Source organism: Saccoglossus kowalevskii, chromosome 1 (assembly GCF_978046115.1).
Source record: "Saccoglossus kowalevskii chromosome 1, keSacKowa6.1, whole genome shotgun sequence".
Taxonomy (NCBI): domain Eukaryota; kingdom Metazoa; phylum Hemichordata; class Enteropneusta; family Harrimaniidae; genus Saccoglossus; species Saccoglossus kowalevskii.
This window is the reverse complement of record NC_140641.1, coordinates 10,836,843-10,860,463: the sequence shown is the minus strand read 5'-3', so window position 1 is coordinate 10,860,463 and position 23,621 is coordinate 10,836,843. Positions and strand designations below refer to the sequence as shown.

Here is a 23,621-nt window from a genome sequence, read left to right as displayed (position 1 = left end):
CACATCTTATGTACTAAACGTCTTGCAAAGGTTATTGTTTTTGACATATAACATGGCACTTCATAATATACGCCACAGCGTAAATGATATCTGAAATACGTTGGTCATTTCTACGTTAATATACATGTATATTAAACTATACCACAGTGTTTACACGATTATATGAGGATACATATCTGATTATGACATAATTTATATAATAATATTTTTACTATCAAATTCTACCATTAAATGAACATCCAATTTAAAGTTCTCATTGGTGTATGTGTAAAATAGCTTTCTCTACGTTTGAAATTTGTATAGCACAGATACTGAATAACATTTTCAAAGCTATATCTCATTACTGATTACCAACCATCAAAAATTAAAATTTAACAATGATCTACTGAATTGTAGTAGAACGTTTTAATATATACAGCAAATTACATTAATATAGTGCTAAAAGAGGTAAACATTCAATGCGATCGTTGTAACATTGGTAAAATTTATTTCTGCTCAACTCAACCATTTTGCTTTGTTTCGATTTCGTCTTCCATCGGCAAAGGACAGTACTAGGTAATTCAACTCCATTAACTAACTGCATTACAACAGGTCATCTGAAATAATATATAAAAAGGAAAATAGTCATCTGTCTTGATAGTCAACACATCCAATTTCTTTGAACACTGTTTAACGGTTCGTTTGTCGTGTTCTTGCTAAATTACTATAGTCATAGTACATCCGTATTTGCTGTGGCAGAGCAACATATTTTAATGTAATATTAATCTTGCTGCACCGAAACAAGATGGCCGATCATAGTACATTTATCACGGCATAGTTTTTAGGCTATTATGTCTCAATTTGTGACGTCAAAGATTCGAATTGCGCATGTGTATATGTGCTGGAATTGCTTTGCTTAATAGCAATTTACATATTTTTATGCTGTGTTAATCAACATAACATTGTTACGCCACACTGGTGCCTATTTTCACGGGATTGCATGAAGTTATTTTTAATATGATAATTAATATAATAGATTCATATCATTTTCAATTGTTGGGCAATATGTGACGTCATTGCTGCACATTGCAATAAGATAGAGAATATATCAAAGTATGTCTTACATTATTATGTGGTCAGTGATCTACCCAAACGTACATGTTTCAAGATTGTAAACAAATTGATATCATTCGGAATAACACCATATTAATGGTATACTCCTATCATGATAAACAGCAATGAATCATATACATAGTGCATTCGAAGACGAATCCACGCGTCATGTTTTATGCCGCACTGCGCAGTGTGTTTGTGTGTGTGTGTGTGGGGGGGTATTTCCATAGTACGACAGCAAGGTTTTTATACACGTACACCTGTGCCTTGCGCTTGGCAACTTTGAATAAAGACAATTTATTAGTATAATGTTTCGCAGTTGTCCGTGGAGATCCTATAAACAGTTGTCTGGATGAATTCACGTCAAAATACAACTTGCATACAACTATAACCCCTGCAGGTTAATCTTTATATCCGACTACTGTATACGAGACATCGCTAAAAGGTTGCATTTCGACACCTTTCAACTCATAATTACGGTCGGCTTCTCTTAATTTACTCGTGAAATTGTTGTGTATGCCATCGGCGCAGAACATAAATCAAATTGTATTTTGGTAGTGTTTACTATTGTCATGGTAATTGGATTGCTTTTAAAGTAGATTCCTATTCAACAGCGAAAATACATTATAGTTCAATTTCAGCCAATATTTAGGGCACATGCGTGGACAAGGAGGGGGTATCGCCTTGCTTTATTGCACTAATTATGTATTGCGGCATTATTTTTAATCAAAGAATAATTTTCTAAATGAAAAGTACCCTAAATTGAAACTTGTGCAAAAATGCTTCCGTATTTAACCCAACCCCAGTTTTCACGTGTTTGACGAAATCACACATTAAATTGTACTTTAAATATTGTCCGATTAATTTTATAGAATATTTATTGAGCATAAAATTACTCTATATTAACTCCATCCAAATACATTAATATATAATGTTATATCGCCCAAGAATGTTTGTACTGATACTGTGTAGCAAGTGTAGCATGACAAAGCGCATACACGTAAAATTCGTAGATGCGAGTAAATATAATTGTTTCATTACCTTTGCATCACTGAGGATGTCTAGGTCTATCAGTTTGTTCATAAAACACATAGAAATTTGTCCATCTCAGCAAAAAGATAGTTAGTATGTTTCTATAATTATAAGTAGTTTTGAATATTTAAAATGTTTGAGAAGGATTCAGTGAACATAACAAAAACTATTTATACGACTACTATTTACAATAAATTGACCTGTGGGATAGTGTCCATTGCATCTTGGCCACATGTAGTGATTATTATATAAATAAGAACTTGCACAGCTCACAGAAGTCCGCTACACATTGTTAATTACGTCATCACTCTAATTTGTAATTATTGTAATGCACATAATAATCACAACGTGCAGTTAAAATATGTCAACTATAGGTGTATTACTATTACGTGCAAATAACTATTTCAAATATAAAATCATTTTAGTATTTGAATCTGTCCAAGTGTTGACTAAATGAAATTCTATACATGTTGAGTATCTCATTCGATCGGACAACGTTTGGTACGTATTTCCCACAAAAATATTTTACGTTATAATCCGAAGACCTAAATGAAAGTGTAGAAATGTAGTTCTTGGTATTTATTTTCTAAATTTAGACGTGTCGGACAATAGCCATTCATTTGTAGACATCAATCATAATTTGTCTAGAGGCCCTCGAATCAACCGATGTAATTACCTTGTTACTGCGACACGATCATTGTCTATTCCATCACAAATATCAAAACATGTATTGCTTTATAAATCAAAGTCGCTGTCTTTTGTTGACCTCTGTCATTGTATAATTGTAGTAAGATTCGACTTTCCATTGGAACTCAGTTTTTTATTGCTCTAATACTCACTTATAATCGGCCCGAATCCTGCATCATATGTCAACTCAATTGGTGAGGGCGCTGTGCGCCACCATAGTGAAAATGTCGATTGAAAACACCGTGACACGCTTTTGGTATTCCCGAAAGCTGCAGTGATTGAATTAATTGGACTTCGGTTGATATTAGATTTGTGATATTGATATGGCAGTCACGATGGTATATTTCATAACTGTGCTCAATAATGTATCAAATAAAGGTTATTACGGTTAATGACATTTGTACTGTCACGTGACATCGTACTGCACTACTGTTGCATAGCGAACAGTCTTATATTGTAAGTTGGTTATGTGAGCCGACAATGTCGACTTGACTGAACATCAGTAGCTCTAATGATTTATGAGTTCAATAATCTGCACTGAATGTGATTGATTAATTTTCTCCAGAATATCGTCATTTGTTTTGGCACGAACGAGTCTTAATCGCTTATGAACGACATTGTGTTTTTATTTAGAACTGCAGAGATACCGTCTTTGTTATAGATTGAAAATATTGTGTCAATCTATCTATGCTGCAAATTGAAACTAAGTAGTTACAAAGCAATTAGAACAATGTTATCTTGTTATAACGTCCTCGACAAATTTCGTTCCCACCTGTGATAAAAGAGCGCAGAAATGGACGCCATACCTACCTTACCTACGCATGTATTGGTTTATCAATTAAAACGTTTCATGCTCACACAGGACTGTGGAATTTGCACATTCTCAAATTACAAACATATTTGACCAATGCTAGATCATAATGTCCATATAACGAAACAATAACTTGAAGAAAATTACAGTTTAATAATTTTTGGGAAATTTCTATGCTACCATATTACTAGTTCGTACATATCGCCTAAATATTTTTCCTATGCAATCGAGTGGCCGGGAAAGCCTCTTAACATGTGCACTGTTTTTATCCTTAAATGCCTAAATGTGTTCTTTATTCCTCTTACATTATTTCCAAAGTTGATTTGTATGCATCATCACGTACATTTTGTTTTTTCGTCCATTAAACTACTTTGCTATCATACAAATTTACGGAAGTTCTCTTCATCCCTCGGTGCTTCAACATTTACAACTCTGATAATGTAGATATATTTAGTAGCTTACTATTGAATCAGAAGTGCGTTTTGTATGCTGAGACATTTTTAAAAATGATGCTCGCTTTAGTACTATAATCGGTGGAACCTAAATAAATAAACAAATGAATGAACAAACAAACAAACAAACAAACAAACAAACAAATAAACAAATAAATAAATAAATAAATAAATAAATAAAAATAAAATGTTAGCCCATTCAATAACGGGTACACGTTCTACCAGCTATCGGAACGTTGCATAGCTCAGCACGTTCGAATGCTCAGTTCAACTAAGATTTACAAAGCGCAACAATTCGCTATGATCAAACGTTAGCAGCGACAGTTGCAATCGACTTCCTACTTCATATCGACAAACTGAATTATTAAGAGTTGAAAACATAATCGAAACATTGTAAATATGCATTACAATTTATAAATGCTTCGTTCAAATTGCTAAATCTGTCCTTTATATTGTTGATACGCATTCCCCCCTACTCACAATAGTCATGTTGCTTGGATCTTCACGAACAACGATGTCAACGATGCCAAGAATCCCGGTGGTGTAAATCCTAATTGTGTGTCTATTGTTGAAGTACCATAATTTCAAGTTAGCAGAAGATTTTAATGATTTTGGTTGCTGCATTCTTCGGTATTCAATAGCGAGTATCATTACAAAGAATGGTGTACAATTTCGCGATTTATTTGAACAATAAAAAAGAACACACATATACGTTTCTCATCGCATGAGTGCATATCTTCTAATTACACTGATTTAACTTTAACAACCTGTTTGTTGAAAGAATTAATGTAATAATGTAGCTAAATCTACACAGTGTAACTTTACTCCCGTGTGATTTATATATTGTTTATTTGCCACGCTAGGACAACTGGGAATATTATTTTATCGTTGATATGCTACCTCTGAAGTTAATTAAGGTTTTATGCCACTAATCAACCAATCACCGCTCAGTTTAAATATCTTGCAAGAACCAATGAAATTTTGTTAATATTGTTTTCTCAGGTGCGCCCTATTTGAGGGCATGCGTCACCTGGGTCAAAGGTAAGACTAAGATGTGGTCTTTTGTTTACTACTTAGCGGCTGTGTACCTGTTGGTTTATTCTGTGTGTATTTGGATGTTGTAATCTTGGTGTTTTTCAAGTGATTTCTCTAGGTGCAATCTAAATACAGTAGGTGTGTTTTGTATACCTGAGATTTGCAAGAGTTTGAGCTGGCCAACATGTTAGTTTTTCTTTCCATGTGGTTCAGTTGATTACTGGCATGTTGATTTCCCATTTTTGAGCCATGTTTTCAACTTTGTTTATCATTTTTATATGGCAATCTCCTCATATGTTAACATTGTCGTATACGGTGTTTCAATTAGTGGTATGAGCCCTTATACATATTGTCCATGTTCTGACATGAAGTATATATACAAATATACACTTTATTCAATGTGGTCACCCATTGGGCACTGTTGCCATAACAACCCATTACCTAAACGTAACTGAGATAAACTCGTTTGATTTCACTTGATTGAGGTTTTATACCTATGCGTATTAATTTTGTTTTATGATTTAATTAACTATTATTTATTTGTTTGCGTCCGATAACATTGATTGTTTGACATTTAATACATTGACATCATCCACATAACTTGTAATTGGACACAACTACATGAGAACTATTTTGGTGACGTCACCACAAAGTTGAAATCAACCTATCACACAATATGTTCTCCAAAATTGTTTACGATGACAGTATCGCGTGGCGTAATCCTATTCGTCAAGATCAAATTATTCGTAATAATAACTATTTCACGTTGGCATTATACATGAATATTAATATTGCTTTAGTTACCATGTTTACCCTAATTACTCATGCTTATACAAAATCGTCTTTCTAGTGTCGAGACGAGGTGCTCCTGTTCTCAATCTGCCATCTTGTATACATAAACCCCCATGACAATCAAGTACCTAATGCCCTTTTACAGGCATTTCTATGCAGTACGCTATGTAACTCTCAATGAATGTCTCATACAATTAACTATATAACATTTTATGTTAGTATTCACACAACTTCAGTCTTAATGTACTGTTTAAATAAATTACATCGCGTTGCATCCGTTATAGAACACACTCATTGCAATGGCGAATGATGAAACTTAGTAACCTTCACTTTAACTAACAGATATATAACCTTAACGCATTATCGTTGTCTTCTTATACTAGCATAGGTAACCTTGACAGTGGCCAGCTGTCATTGTTATATAATTTCCACAACCGCGTTGCGCCCCCATGATACCAATGTTATAATATTGTGTAGGGTTCATATTGGGTGAATATTCGGCTTATATGAGTATAATTATATAATTTACGTTGTTTGTACAAGTCCGAGATTCGTACTGTACATTAAAAAATCGTCACTGTGGAAGCGTGCTCAGCACACTCTATTTTGAACTTTTTCTCGAGACAGTTACTGTGGCGTAACGAGGAGGATATACCCCAGTATTGGCAAGGTGCATTGCCGTAATCATGAGTTCGTATCCCGTCTTTCCTGTTGTATTGTAAGTATCGTCGTTTGCCGTTGATTGCATTGTAACTGAATGAAAAGATTGTAAAACAATGGTTTGCAAGCAAATGTATAATCTCACCATATGCTGAGCTGAGTCTTATCACGAATTGATAATCAGAACCAAACTCGACACAGGCGTCTCTCAAATTTAGCAACGCATATGTGCAATCCGTTCGTATATAGTTAATTATTTGCAAATCAGATTAGGAAATGCTGTCTGGTTTGTTTAAGTCTCTTGTGATCATACGTCTGCTTCCATGTCTGTATTACATCAATTGTATATGTTGTGTTGTGGTTCCTTAAACATTATTTTTTTAACTCATAGTATAATATTGACGCTTAATGTACGACGACTTATAGTCGGAGAATGAAATGTCCTTCACCTTATGTTGTAAAAAAAAACCCGTAGCACAGTGGGCAAACTACCTTGTAGTGGACCTCCTAGTTATCAGTCTTGCTAGTCAACGTAAATGAGGAAAGTCTGACGAGTTGAGATTTATCTTTTTCTGATTATGCTGGCATTGGAGATGTTGGCTGAAGAGAAAAGTATAAAAAATGTACCTGTATTCTACATCTGATAAATATTTCTTATTTGTTGTTTTTGGTGTGTAGGAAAACATTCCAAGGTAAATGATTGGACATTGGAAAATACATATTATGTAATAAAATTCACTGACTAACACTGACGTTTCATAATCACAGTAGACAATTTGAATGTGTCATCTGGCAATTATGTAAAATAATTATAAAGTTGCTCTCCGTGTAGAAAGGTCTGGTAATCTTGATAAGGAAACATGAGAATACTACCCCCTCTTCCAACAAATTCCACGGAATGTAAACAATTTTAGACGAGACTCGCCGTAATATTATTTTGAACGAATAATATCCGCATTAGCGTCTCGTGAAAATACAAATGTCATGGGTAAAACGTGAGATATCACGCCCGTATTAGATCAGCCCTTATTAAGATCAGCCATTAATAGATCAGCCCAACAGAAATCTCCACCACGCATCAGACAAGTGCATAATTTAGTTGATATGTTTATCCGCTGTAACAATCGAGAAACAATACAGAAGGGCAAATGTGACACCATGCATTCAGTATGAACATTCACTGATGTCCAATAAAATGCAATAATATATGGCGTATGTAACACTATTCAGGTGATTGTGTTGGTACTGGAACTGATTGAATTTACCCTTGGTATGCTTAACAACTTCAGCTTTAATAATTTGCAGCGTGTGTAACGGTTATTCAATTTTATCACAACTACAAAATGTTTTGTGAAACCCTTTATATGGTAATAACAAAAGTTTGTATTCGAAACACATAAGGGCACGTATTCCTTTATATCACAAATAAAGTAGCGTTGTATGCTACGTTGTATCGATTGAAGCCTAGAACGACAGAAAACTTGACTACCCGAAAAATAATTGCAAATCTGTGCCGTCATACTCGAATATCCAATTGCAATGTCACGTGCTAGAATATGAAATATTTAAATCTTTTTAAAATTGCATTAATTTAAAATATATAAACATATATATCGAATGACCTTGATTTATGCATGAATTGAAAATATCGAGGGGTAATGCAACGTTTATTGCATGTCGATTACCTTGTTAATAATTAAAAAATGCAACTGACACGGTGTTTTGAAATTAATTAAAACAAATGAATGAGCTCATGACAATGTTGTTAATAAAGTCCAATATTAATTAAATTTGACTGTTGTATTGCGCTAGTGTGGGAAATATCTGTATGCTCCATTCTGCTTTCTAAAGAATTAGTAGAATAACAACCATCGCAATAACTTCTGTGACAATAAATAAAAACAAAAACAAAAATAATAACCGTTCCCAGTCGATTATTTAAAATATTGACATCGAAATGTAATCATATCGCCCACACTTGCGTGTAACACATGTAATGCTGGTAAATAAAGGGAGCGATCTGTGTTTTTTTTTGTATCTGTGACCAGAAACTGTTATAATTTTATGACTAAAGGTATATAATTCATTACACTTTATGCAGCACGGTTTTTTCAATATATATTAAAAGCTGTCGATAATATTTCTGGTTAAAACTTTATAAATTCCATTCAATTGCTTTTTACATATCATATAATTGTATTTTTATATGGAATGCAAAAATATTGTGAAATGAACAATATATCTTGATGATTGAAAATTTTCAATCAGTTTTTACTTGATGTATGAGAGCAATTCCCATCAATTTATATATTTTTCATATTTCAAACACAAATATCGACATATTGGAAGGTCTGGTTGCAACGTACCGATAGTGTCTACCTTTTTTATCAGTGGACCTGTCACCTTTAAAATGACCCGCAACATGCGATGTATTTGGTATATATATATACAAACGTAATTATGGCATGAAATGAATTGATATAACAGCTTCCTTTATAGAAAATGAAAAAAGGGAATGTAGTTAATTTATGATGAATGTAAAACCTGGGGCGATAGAAAAATATTGTTATTGTAAGCTTTCGTACGTGGTTATGGATGTTATTTTTAACCTGTGGAGGTTTGTTTTGGCGGCGACGGTTGCTTAGAAGGAGAACTCATTTATTGAACTTTTATGAAAACATCATTTTAATTCTAAAATGAAAGACGCCCACTCATCCCCAAATTGAATTTCAAATTTCAGCTTAACCTTTTGGCCACCAACGTGAATAAGGACTTTTTTCTTCTTATTCTGGAATTGATGTTTGGATTAAACAATGTCAAAAGTTCAGTGGTATTTGTGGGGCATTTCCGTTTTCGGGATCGAGGTATGGTCCATATCTGTTGTTTAAGAAATAATATAATTAAAAACTCCCTCCTCCAAATAGCCTCGAATATATCGCCTCGCAGAATATGAAATTAAATTTATTGAGCACCTGTGAGATTGCTTGACGAATGAAATTACAGTGCATATGCGTTTATTGGTTTATATGATATTTTGATAAGGAACGTAATTAATTACTATTTTTCCGTCGTATACAATCAGTGTATCACTGATGGGCAGGTTGTACCATATTGCTTACGCCTTTAAAACCTACTTGATTTCCACTTGAATTACTGATTAGTTTCTTCATACTTTTAATAGAATACATGGACCAAACTTGTGTATTTTGATTGCGATATGGATATGCACACACACGATAAGACGGCCGAAGGGATACTGTTTTCCAGAGGGAAAGGTTTAAATGAGCTTGCATTCAGTTATAATACACATCACACACAGTCAATAATTTAATTTATAATAATATTATTACAAGCAAACTTTATCTCCGGTCAAACAACATTACCGTGATTCAGTGCAAGACATTCTGCCACCATGGTTTCTCAGCAATGTATTGTAATAATGACGTATTCATATTACAGATAAGATGGTATCTAATCTGATACGCTTGTTGGTTATATTGTCAGCTAATCCTATTTCAAAATCACAGAAATCACAGAATTTTTTTCGTTTGTTTGCGGGAAGTGGGACAAAAAATTCATCGCGTGGGTATACGTGATGATGTCACTTTGAAAAAAAATGTGTGAAAACGCGTACTTTTATCCACGTGGTAATCTAACCGTATAACATACATTGTTAATATATACATTGTTATTGTTGCACATTTCACACAATTATATTATTTTGCAAAATGACCTTAATGTCCCCTTGATTTCCGTGTCCAAATATATTTCACAATCACAGCACAATTAATGTTGTTTTTTTCTCGAATAAACTTCAAGTGTGTGTATGCTGTAAATTGTATCAACATGAAAATCACCCGCAATAACACAACTTAATTATATTTGTTTGTCACTGAAATTATTAAGAATATCGTCGCAATGGAGCTGATAAATAACTCATCTATTTATTTTATTTATTTATTCATTTATTTTTTATTTTTCTATTACCAATATTTAAACATGAACGTCAAATTCAGACGAGGCCTGCTCTCCCTGACACATAAATAAAAAAATCGACTGGAATTTGTGCATGTGTTAAAATGTGCACTACTTGCATGACCTACACGTATCGTAAATAATCTGAAATATTCTTGCTGAAGATAGAATTGTACTTGAAATGCGTTGCCTCCATAGCAAGAGTGAGCTTATTTGTTTGATTGAAACCCTGAGTAAAAAATAATATATACTTCTGTTCAAATTAGTTTAGGAAATCGCGTACATAGTAAAAATAGCACATATAAAGATAACGTTCATAAGTAAACCATATTGGTTTGTGCTCGGACCCAGTCACACTAGGATATATACGATATGTAGAATATATTTGATTTGATTGTGTAAGCTCATCAAGTATAAGGCCTCTTATGTGATTCTTAGATAACAAAATAAGAAGAGTCATATTATTAATGCGATATTTAGTGTTTAGTGTGTCTACCCATAACAACGACATAGCTACATACGGGTATTACAACATTTACATTAGGACGTCTTTGAAAATGGATGATTTATATACTTAACAACATTGAATGTGTCCCGTTTTCTCGAATAAATTGAATCATTCTAATATACTTGGTTTATTCAATTCTATGGTATGTTTATACATAATTGGAGGTCGTAAAAGCGACCGAAAATGGCGATTTTTTTTAATATCAAAGTTTCATTACTTCTACATGTATTTTCTATTTTCCGATTTGTTCACCCACAAAACGACTATACATCAATAACAGGATAACAAGAGTTGTCACGCGCATTCTATTTATTTCCTGTGAACACTATGATATCGCTAGTAAAACTCCAGTAATAAAATAACGACAAACACGTGACGTGACGTGACGTCTCGGCATCGGTTTTGTAATGGATTGCATTATAACGCGAATGCTAAGTATAATCCCCGGGGATTTTTTACTTGGATTGTAGGTTGCTGATGGATATTCCTTGGAATTACCCCTGTGTGATTAGTGCAAGAATAAGGTATATATAGTAATCTCTTTTATTGACTTGACCCGGTCTACGGTTGCCAGACATGTGTTCTAATAATCGTGAACAAGGTTACGGCATTTTCCGAGCTTTCAGGTAGCGTAAATATATACGCAGCCATTGTGGAATAGTTGGATATAGTAGGACAGTACACGACCAAGTATATAATCTTTGTTTAGTTTAAGTCTATCTACAGCGCAGTAATATTTACAATGATATTAGGATTTTGTAAATCAAATTATAATTGTTTGTGTATTGTCATTGTAAGATTTTAATTGCTCTGTTGAATTCTGCAAATCCGAGTTTTGAAAGTCTATAAAAAAAAGCCTCAGCTCTGGTGATTATTTAATGTTTCTAAGTGGAGGACGAATTTATTTAATGAAATAAATAAGATTTTCTATTTTGGTGTTATTGGTATTATTATGTTATAATTTAATATTTATATTGCGATGTTCATATCAATATGCTAAAAGGTGAGGAATGGTTCTTCCAGACAACCAGAGAGTAGTTTGTAATTGCGTCATTAATATCCGTTCCTAAAGTGTCTCATACCAGGAACTCAGACACGCCGAAAGTTATTCTGCATGGTTGGGTAAAGTAATTCCGTTCATAACGTGTGTTTTATCAATCATAAACATAATATTGAAAAATACGTGCATGATTGCACTTGAGAAATTATTCTGATGTACAATATTACACCAACAATATCGTCAATATTTGTTTTACAAACGTCGTCAAGATTATCGTTAAATGTGTTCGTATATATGCTTTTCGTAACGCTGACTGACTTTCAATAAATATGAATGTGGTAATAGTCTCGACGCATTTTTCTTTTATGCTGTATTGATAACCTGTGAAGCGCTAATTCAATATATTTAACAAAAACATCGAGTAATGTCAATATTATGTGAGTCAATTTTAATATACTGGAAATGGTAATATTTCTGATACTGAAACGTGACGGAAATAATAAGTTGAGTTGATCAAAAATGTATATAATTCATAAATAATAATATTATGTAAATGCTTCGGTGTGTTTCCAGTGACCAAATCCATCACCATAGCAACATATATGAATCGTAAAAGTATGCTCTACGAAGAATATTACTATTTTTGAAGTATAGTGACAATTTTATAGGCAGAATCTATATTTGGTGTCATTGACGCAACATAGTCAGGGATGCAGTTATTTATTCTCGCCGCAAGCAAAACCGAAACACTAGAAACAACAAACCTGCACAATATGTTACCTGATTTATCATCTTAATACAAGATTTGAAACATTGAGATCGAACACCATTGTCGGAGTCACATTCAATGAATGTAATCAGTTTGACGTTGGCAAGTCGTGAAATTGTGCCAACCAATAATGTAACCCTGTGATAATCTTGCCTGTGTCACTTTATCGTCTTTGCTTGATTTCTAAAAGTTATCGTTCGTATGAACAATTGTAACTAAACAATTTTTCGGCAAATATATTATTCAGCGCACTTTATGCCAATGTGTAAATTGTGCAACATCGTTTTTCTATGTGGCTAATGGCGTTAGTAAACAAATTTAATTACTTGGAAGACAAATTATAATTGTGGAACAATTTATTGGTTCAGACGTTGATTTTTTCACAACGATATTAAATTAATATCCCTAGTAATGGTTGTTAACGTGTTAGCATTACATAAGTTAAATAGACTGCGATAATTTCTACATTAAAAATAATTGACTAAACACACAGACTACAGCCTCGCCACACGACATTCTATCAGTGTTCATCGATCCGAATATACGTCCACATCAATATATATCGGTTTGCAGTGTGCGCTCGTTGAATTACGAACATGTACATAAATACTATTTTTCGTTACGCATTTGAAAGTAGTTACAAATTTTGGATTTGGTCACTGCACTAAAATAAAATTACCCGATTCAAGTATTGACTGTGATATTCGGTATTTAAAACAATATGCAACGTAAGAACTTGTCACTTTCTTTGTTTTCGAAATAGTGTTAATGCTTGACGATGAATCTTTAGTTGAATCGTTAACGAACAACGTATGAAAGTGCAATATAACCTAGAAATTGATCGAGACATGTCTTATGAAGTATCTCAATTTTAACAAGCATTATCAACCAATTCTATTGACATGTTATGTGTTTACTTACAGACTAATAATTTTTATATGATATTGTTTTTTCCATTACTTTTAAAAAAAAGCAAAATTCTCATTATTTGTATTGAGTATATCAACATTTGTAACATTCACACTCATTATCCAAACGCACCAACGCACCATATATTTACATAAATAAATGTAGAGCTTGTTGTCTTTAGGAGTGAGAATACATTATATAAGATGTAAGTACTGTGTATACATATTCAATATCGATTACGACGGCATTTCCACAGACATGTGATGAACACGTACCGCTCATGACATTCTTTCTCGAACCAAATTGCGAATTTAATGTCAAACACAACAATTCACCTCTAAATGCAATTAAGAACACTCTAGGGATGTATTTCTAATGGGGTCTTGAAAGTGATTACACATAATACTACATATGTTCATTTTTATTACAGCCTAAATCTACACGAACAACTCCTGCATACCGAAAACATCTGAAGTACGCTTTTGGAGGCTGTGACTTTATCCATGAAAGTGACTCTCTCACATTTAGTGACGTGTACATTTCACAAGCATTATCTCAAGTACTAAGTAATGCGTTGTTAATAATTATCTCAAATACGTATATTATGTATTATATTTACGGTTTCAGTACAGTCTGTGTAATATCTGGACCACTTTTCAAAACTGAAACGATGATAATTGGGATAATAACCATGCAGTTCAATTCGAACACTAAACACACTCCGAAAATTTCCGAATACAATTATTTCCACAGATTTCGAACCTATTTATGGCGCCGATATAAGATGCATTCTTCTGCAACAGTGGATTTATATTCGTGAACAGATTTTCAATTGGCATACGAACTTTAATTCACCTATAGAAGCGAAATAAACAGTACTTGCATCTGCACCACTGAGACTATGATTTCGATATGTATATATATATATATATATATATATATATATATATATATTAATTATTTCCGTTATGATATGACAAATGATTATCAATGACGCTTTTATTATTAATATCTAAAATCTGTAATTAGTGCGGATGAGAAAGTTGTGCTTAATATTATGGAAATACAATATTCTCATTTCATACTGGCAATATTGATATTATCATTTTTATGAGTCGAATTATGCTTTCGGAATATCAAGTAGTAATCATATTACACAGTGTGCGTGAGTAGTATTGTGTATTGAATTTTTGAAAAGCGAAAGTGATTTTATTGTTTACATCCTCTGTAGGTTGACATTTTCTAAGAATCATTTGTTCTCAGTCGCCCAAATGTGTCAGACCGCGCGAAATTCTGCTGTTTTACAATGGAATGCTCTCAATGAAATGAAATAATTGTCTTGTCTATACTAACACGAGCAGCAAATGCGTATATTCCTATTCTGGTTGGGTTATAAATCTCAGTGTTTTTAATACTGTAGTACTATAGTTCTATAATGAATGAGAGGATTTATGGTGAGTCTTCTTTCGTACACATGATACAATACTGCCCCACCGAGGAATACGTCACTTGTCAAATAATATACAACCAGTATGCACATGGCGTGTATATTTTTCCTCTGGTCATACGAGTCTCGAATAAAAAAACAGTACGAGAATGCATGGTGGTTCAGTTGATTCATTATTTTTGAAGCGCAATATATCGAGAATGTTATTATTTTTCCTCGAGGGAAACCGTATATATTTCTGATTATGAAATAACATCAGAAATACGTGGTTATCGTTGCGTTGAATTATGCAGCAGTATAATGTATTATGAAACAAAAACCTAAACATTAAATATTTGTATTTCAGTGGCTAAACAAAAAAAAATCAACAATGTAGTAATTGATAAGCAGCAATTAATGAGTTTCATAAAATGTGTCTATATTATCAACGTAATTTGCATATTCACTTGTGTATTATCGACGAAAGATAATATTCCCAAACCAAACTCGAAGAATGACATACGTAATTAAAACGGTTTCGGAATAACATGCAGCTACTGCATACGTAGTATACGTAGTTTAGATAACATTCAGTAAGTATGCTACAGTTCTCTGCATTAGTCAACACGCGTGGATTTAGGGGGAAATAAAAAAAAATGACAAATCAATTGACAAACCCAGCCCACGCCAATAGGAGCGTCCCCCTTACAGAATTTCAGGATCCGCCAGTTGTCAAGACAAAGTTACACTGCCATTAATATTCCGACAATTCTATATGTGAATATGCTGATATTTAATATTTTGAATCTAATAACAAATAATAATGTACACTATAAACAACACTTACTAAAATAAACTGTGTAAAACGTGATGACTGTTTTTTTTATGAAGCACACTGGCGTTATACTTACTACAGTGTTTCATCTGTACTTTAACGTTAATCGCATATAACGGTATCAATAAAAGTCATCTAAAAACGTGAACGCATTAATTATAATGCAGTCGGATCGAAATTGTATTACCTGAAAAATAAATCTGGCAAAATGGCCTCCCTCATCATATTTTTTTTTAATATATTTTTTGTGCCAGGCGACAGTTCTGGACATTGAGTATCACTGTTGTCTCTCCTGAAATTTTTTTGTATGTGCAAGTGCTAGTGCTGACACATTTTGCCACAGAAGTCATGTCCTGTTTGGGACTACATGACAGGGCTGTGTGGCCATCTCTCTGTCAGATGGTATTTTTTTAATGCGCTATCCTGGCGTCAACCAGACTCAGTCGAACACAAGCACCTGCGGACCTTAACCAAGGTTCCTCCAAAGTCGCATTCGTTAGTGAATGAATCTCGGCCAGTGGAATTGACCCAGGGTAGGGGTCGACCCTTTGATGTTCAGCCTAAGGTAGGATTTAAACTTGGGTCTACCGATCATGAGTCTGATGCGACAACCACTATGCTACCAGTGACCGGTTCTTATCATAATTTAAGAATACCGATATAGATAGAAATTGAAATAAAATATTTTAATATATATAGTTTGTTTAGTTTGTATTGCACAATGATGTCTCGAACTTTCGTAAAAGTGTTGCTTTATATATACCGTAAACTACATTTATATGACGTTTTAAAAACATCCAGAAAGCTAAACAAGTACTTGTTTTTTTTCTTTGTACGCGATACTCTGACGTCACGTTTAACGTCACTAAATTGGCAGTGTAACGGAGGTTATGTATTGAGAGTTTCATTGCAAGTTAATGCAATACACGATATACAGACTTCGCCGAGTGTTTTCCTGTTTCCGCCACTGAACGACCCCACTGAACGATTTTGAATGCAATCTCACGATGTCTATCCAGAAACCCCATTCGTATAAAAAGACCCAATACATTGAACTCTCAAATAAATGTAAATAAATTACTCACAAAACAAAATTCATCAATCAACCAATTAACTTTCCACCCATCCAATCAGTGTGTTACCTTTATACATTAAAGAAGTAGAACACAAACGTATTTTTACCATATCAAAAAACAGGAAGCTGATAATTAAACACATTGTTACTAAAAGGTTATGTCCTGATCAATGCATTAATTAAAGACTAACTGTTTTGGAACAATACCTTGTCATAATTAGTTTGGTTGTTGTTCATTTATTTTATTACATACGCTATTCTGACATTTTGTAGCTCAGCTTATTTCACTACTGGTTCGTTCGAAAGAGGGGATTTTGTTCGTCTTACGACTTTATATCCTAGCGACGGTGTTATAACAGGTTTGTGAATGCATCCGACCTATCAGTTATGTGTTTTATTGCAAAAAAAGCGTCACAATTCAGCTTGCAAACAAACACTGACTATACATATACGTAATCCTTACAGCAAAGATGAAAACATGTTTTTTTTAAAAAAAAAGGATTTTTGATAATCCCATATTTTGAGTACAAAGACTGAAATTGTTTTGTTGCCAATAGTATTATCCCGTATATAATAAAAAAAAAAGATATTTATTTTTACAAAATCTCAGTGACAATGTGATACATTTGTTTATGTCTAGTAGATTGGTTTATGTACATCTAATTATGGCATTGAATTCATACGTTGTATAGCTTTGGGAAAGACAAGGGGGAATTACATTTCTTTATGCCTTTTATATAGCAACACTTCGAGAAAATAATTAATTTTTGTAAAATATAGAACAATCAAATTCTCAAAATGCGGCAATATGTTCGTTTAAATACAGAAATACTTTGGTATATAAGTCACATGTACATAAGAGAGACATGATATTCTCATCAACAGATATATCATTTATCACCTAAACTATACATATCTCCCATACATTTACAGCGCGTCGTTCAGGATTTACGCCTGAGTACACACTTAAAAATCCACGTGAGCGTTCGATTTCCTATCTTTTAATTACGCTTCCATCTTCTCTTAGATTAGACGCTAATACAACTGAAATACGAGTTGCATAACGTAACATGCAAATCATCATTAACAATAGCTAAGTATACTAGATAGTATGGAAATATCGATCCAACCTATATAAACATCTTTAATAGAGTGTAAGATATCTATGATGGGCAGAAATGTCCAATTATTATGTTAAAAACCTTGATGATGATTAACCTCGTGCATTATGTTATACGCATACTGCTTGCTACGTCAGAATAATACAGGCACATTAATTGCCCAAACCGAATGTGGCTTGTGGTGTATATGTCTCAGTGAAAAACACCAAAAATCGTGTTTTTAATGACATTGCTTGTTTTAAAAGCACCACTGTCGAATGTGATAAATACCCCCGACGAAATACTTAGCATCCGTCCCTACATATAATGGAATATACTAACGTACCGAGTGTGACGTATATAAAAAAGTACTGTATAATGAGCTATTATTCAGACGATACCTTAGCCGTTGGGTACTTCATACGTGCGGATGAGCATACTCCACGAATAAGTTTGCGGGATGCAAGGTGTTGTTCACTTTCGGTGAAGTAATATTCAAGATCGTTTCAAGCATTGTTTTTCATCGTCATACCGTTAATTTTCTCAACGTACAAGCTTCAGCTGAGAATTACTTCGGTGATGAATATATGCTATACTATGATGATCTTGCATATGGTAATATGCAGTATGGTAAGTTGTTCCTGAAAATTTATCATCGAAGTGTGTGTTGTACACTAACTGACTAATCTCGTATATTTAGTACGACTTGTGCTTTCTCGGCTCACATGTCCCATGTAACGCAACATATGTTCACAGTGCTATAGTCTACATGTTTCATGTTTCGTTCTAACATGCGTCACAAATTCAGGCGTAATAACAACGATCGGCACGGTGCTCTCATCAATCCATCATATACATGTGATCAATGTTTTTAAAGTGATGTTAATACATACTGACACAACGACTGTGTTACTGAGCTTTGGTAATGTTTGAAAAATATGTCTTAAAAGCGTTTACTACATAGACACTAACGACAGGTGACATTCACCATGGATTAGGTGTGAATTTAATTATTCGGCGCAACACTATTTCATTTTAAAACTCAGATGAGATATGCGTGATGCTGTACGGGACACTATTATGTTGAATATATGGGAGGAAGCGCAAATAGACTATTAGAGAGAGTGTCTTAATATGAGCTATTAAGAGGAAATACGGTGAAAAATGTCAATTAACGTTTTTATGTATGTTCAGCTTGTTGCGTCTTTCCAGACTTTTTAGTGACTTTGGTGGAAAGTATAGTACATTTCTAATTAGTTTGTTCTAATGTAGCTGTGATGTCATGACTGTAGTAATCCTATTTGTAGAACACTACCAAACAGATAACAAATATGTTGTGGGTGTTTTTATAGAGGATCGCGTATTAGCTTGTTGAGGACATTCATTCTTGTAGCATCTACGAATAGCCACACTACAAGTACTCATTTTTCATATCGCTTCGTTTCTATATATTCTAAATATACACTTGTTTGATCTCAGATACGAGACACTGTGCTGTGTCAGGGTTCGACAATTCTGTTGTTTTACATTCTATGTTTCGTATTTCATTTACACGAATAGAAATGCGTGTCGATGCATGCCGTGCTTTGAACTGATACTTGAGATATACTGTCATGTTGTTCACTTCATAACTACCTCGGGACTACTTGTTTTCTCTATAACATAGAATTAATAACGATAGGCGGCGAATCAAACAAAAATTCCTCATTGTGTAATGTACGCATAGCGAGTTGGTTTTGATTGGTGGTTGTGTAACGTAATTTCGAATTGTCACGGGAGTTGTGAATTGATTCAGTAATTATATGAAATGATTTCTTTCAAATTTGAAGAAAGTGATTTCACTGATGTTTACGAAGCGGTATTTAGCTTGAATAATTTATATATGTAGTAGTTATATACGATTATGTTAAGTGCCGCGGTTTACTAAACTAAAATAAAGAACACCAACGTACCGACGTACAGGTGCACATTTCAGAATAATTGAATCAAATGTATTTAATTAAACTGTACCTTGCTGGGAAAGAGTGATCTAAGAAATATATTGCATTACTAAACCTTTGCGCAGTGTTAAAATGTATATTTAACACAGCTTTCTATTATAAGAGCTATCTGCCGATTACATGCAAACAAGCAATTGTCCAACATTTAGTTTATTGTCCTAATTGTGAATACATGTATCAGTTCTCAGAATGAAAATCTGTATGAATTGTATGTAATTGACCTAATTTGCATAATATACGTGTATAACACGTGCCTTGTTCATTACAATTAATGAGACTGAATAATACAAATGTTTCAATGTTATACTATGATTTCCGTGGCGCTTGTGTGGAGGATTAGTGTGACGAATTCGTACGCCACAATATCAACAATTATATAAAATATTAGAAGTCAGTCATTTGTTTTGTTTTCTTGGACTTTTAAATTTGGAAAATATGTAACAAAACATTCAAGTTTTCATTTGATTCGAATGCCATTGAAATGTGTATTTGAATTTCATGTGAAAAGTGTTCCAGAATACTCGTTGGTTTACACAGATAGGCTTATGTGTATACAGGGCAACCCCAGGCAAATCATTGATTATTTCCTACAATTCGCGATTATTCAGACCTTAAAAGTCTGAAACTTCAAATGAAGCGCTACGAAAGTTCACAGAGCGCAATTGCAGCGCTAATTATTGTATTGTGTTGTATCGTTATTAAATAAGTTTTGAAGGAGTTACCCAGTTACTTTACATATGATATACAGATGGAGATGGGATTAATGCAATCATTAAATCACGTGGCGTAACGCTATGAATTGCCATGTTACGAAAACAGATTATTTAACTTAGTATTATTATGCCATATAATACGGTTCATTTTTTCAAGCTTCGAACATAGTGAAATACGTTCTTGTGAAAACACACTTCAACAGTAATCATTGGTGATATATATTTTGTGAGATATGTTATAAAACCAGTTTGTTATAAAACAAGCTATCTTTTCTGTACCCCATAAACATGGATTGGATATAAGTTATTTTTTCGATAAGCGCATCAAATATCACTAATGCAGAATATTATCGCATCTTACCACGCAATCGGTAATTGTGACAATGTATGACCCTCGTTCAAATGTATGCAATACAATCGCCCGTTGATAAGCTGTGTCAGTGCATGTCAATTCATATAGATAAGGGTTTCCAATGTTGTGAACATATGTGAGGAAGCATAACTCAAAAGTATATCACAGCATATATGTTTTAGCCTGGGAACGTGACAGCGACAATATACCGGCTACTGCTTTTGATTTCCCAAGGACTCGTCTGTCTTTTATAAAGCAATGCTAATTAATGAATTTCAGGATGCTGCTGGCAGCGCTGTCTCCAAGTTTATTTTTAATTATTTGTGTAGTTTATACATATAACTGTATTATAATATTGATTCTGCAGTCCAGATGAAGGATCACAGCAAGAAAACGCATTTATCACCTTTTATCTTGAGGCAGGCGCTTCTTGGTTTGTAAATAGAAAATAATACTTGTGAATAACAAGTATCAAAATGCAATAGTGAATGTAGCGATAACACTCAAATACATTCTTGACTGAATTTGCAAAACTCAAATAATTCCCATGGAATAGATGATATAATTCCTTTTCCATATTCAAGACGACTCGACTATGATATGATTTATAATAACCGGAGGATTACCCTTCCCGTCTTCGTTCATATGTAGCTAAACCTACTGTTATGATTTTTCCATGCAAATTTTATACTGATAAAAAAATGTAACACTAGGTATTTTGAATAAGTGCACAATGCGCTTTTGAAAGTTACTCTCGTAGTGTGATTCAATGTGACTCGTTCGCTTTAAGTATTGAATACATCCATGTTATTATAATAAGTATTTCTATTCGCGTAAGTATGTTATTTTGCAAATGTCTAAAGTTTAGCGGACAAAAGTATAGACTGTATTCCAAATGCTGTATATACATTCTACAGAATTTCTTTAAAAACTTTCTGGCATTCTTTTTTTTTGAACCGCATTGACGACTTTCTCATTGGTAGATATGCACACACACGCATCGCTTTGCTGTGTAATTTACATCACTGCAGTAGTGATGAAAATGACTATGTATATTAGATTCAGAGATTCTCGTGCATTGTAAGAAAGATAGCTGGATCAGCAGCGATGTGGTAATGATGATAATTAACAAACAATATTACATTGATAAATTGTCAATGGTGCATTCGCTCATGCAATAATCTTTTGAAATATCATCAAAGAAAGAATTCACCATCACTACTGACGTCGGGGAACTACTAAACTTAACACAACATGTTGAGGTGCTGAATTTCCAATCAGCCGTTTTTTTATTATAAAGGAATATACGTGTCGTAAATTCCACGCTCGAAGTATGCCTTACGCACGTTTTGTAGAAAGATGTTTTTGTGTCTTTGCCAATATTGTTACACATTGGGAAAACCTGCACTGTTAATTGGGATGAACCAACCATTATATGCTTTAACACGATGCTCGATGATGTGAACAACTAGTACTTGAAAACTGGCAGCTATAGACATTCCTAGAATGTAAATTAGATTCTTTACTCAAGATATCACATAATGCAGGATGATTGGACTATCCGAAACTTCACTGTGAATAGAAAAATATGTAAACAACTCCCACGTGAATAAATTAACTGTATTCCGTATAACTGTGTAATGAACTTTGACAAGTTCTTCAGCCATGATAATTTTAATGTATGCGAATTACGCAGTACAAAGGTGTTGTTATTTGATGAGAAGTCCATCAGTTTTTAAATTGTACAGTATAAACCATGAGGGTAAATGACCTTCAAACAATTCTAATCTAATTTTCAGGATTCTAACATCTTTTAAACGTTACTTTCAGAGTTGAATTGTATCTTAATGTAATACACACAGTCGACGATATAATGTGGCAATCTATTTCCGTGTTATGCCATTCCTAATTACGTAGTAGGACGCGGGTTGCAAGTTACCATGACAGCTATGTAAAGAACAGCGCAAACACTTAATGCATTCATAGTCTAAATTAGTTGCGCTTTCAGGTCTTTATAAGCCACCTCAAATCCATTGTGAATGAACCATACATAATAAAATTGAAGTATCTGAGAAGGAAAACGACGTCATACGCTTGAAAGTGTCCCATTTCGTTTCATAGTTTTCACCTATGCTATGGGCAGGCACTAAAAAATGTGAATTCTTGGTATGATTTAGTAGAAGAACATGTCTCGCATTTAGTTTGTATGTGTTTATTTGTTTTTATTTTAGTATTTAACTATGCCCGTTTAGTAACGTTGTAATCGACGATCAGAATGTAATTTAACGTGATGTTCTACAAAAGATAATATCACATTCCAAATCAAAAAAATCACAATTAATCAACTGGGGGTCACGACTCACGATAAACTCTGTTGAAGAGTATGCTAGGGAATTAA

The 23,621-nt window shown here is 33.6% G+C and overlaps 1 protein-coding gene across 1 annotated transcript in view; it reads left to right on the top strand.

Annotated features, from left to right (window-relative positions):
* Positions 1 to 18,567: 18,567 nt before the first annotated feature.
* LOC100373893 (uncharacterized) overlaps positions 18,568 to 23,621 on the top strand; it is a 31,228-nt gene continuing 26,174 nt past the window's right edge. Inside the window, exon 1 of the mRNA XM_085496461.1 lies at positions 18,568 to 18,788. Within this exon, the coding sequence (XP_085352587.1) occupies positions 18,738 to 18,788 (51 nt within the window). The 5' untranslated portion in view covers positions 18,568 to 18,737. The remainder of the gene's footprint in view (positions 18,789 to 23,621) is intronic.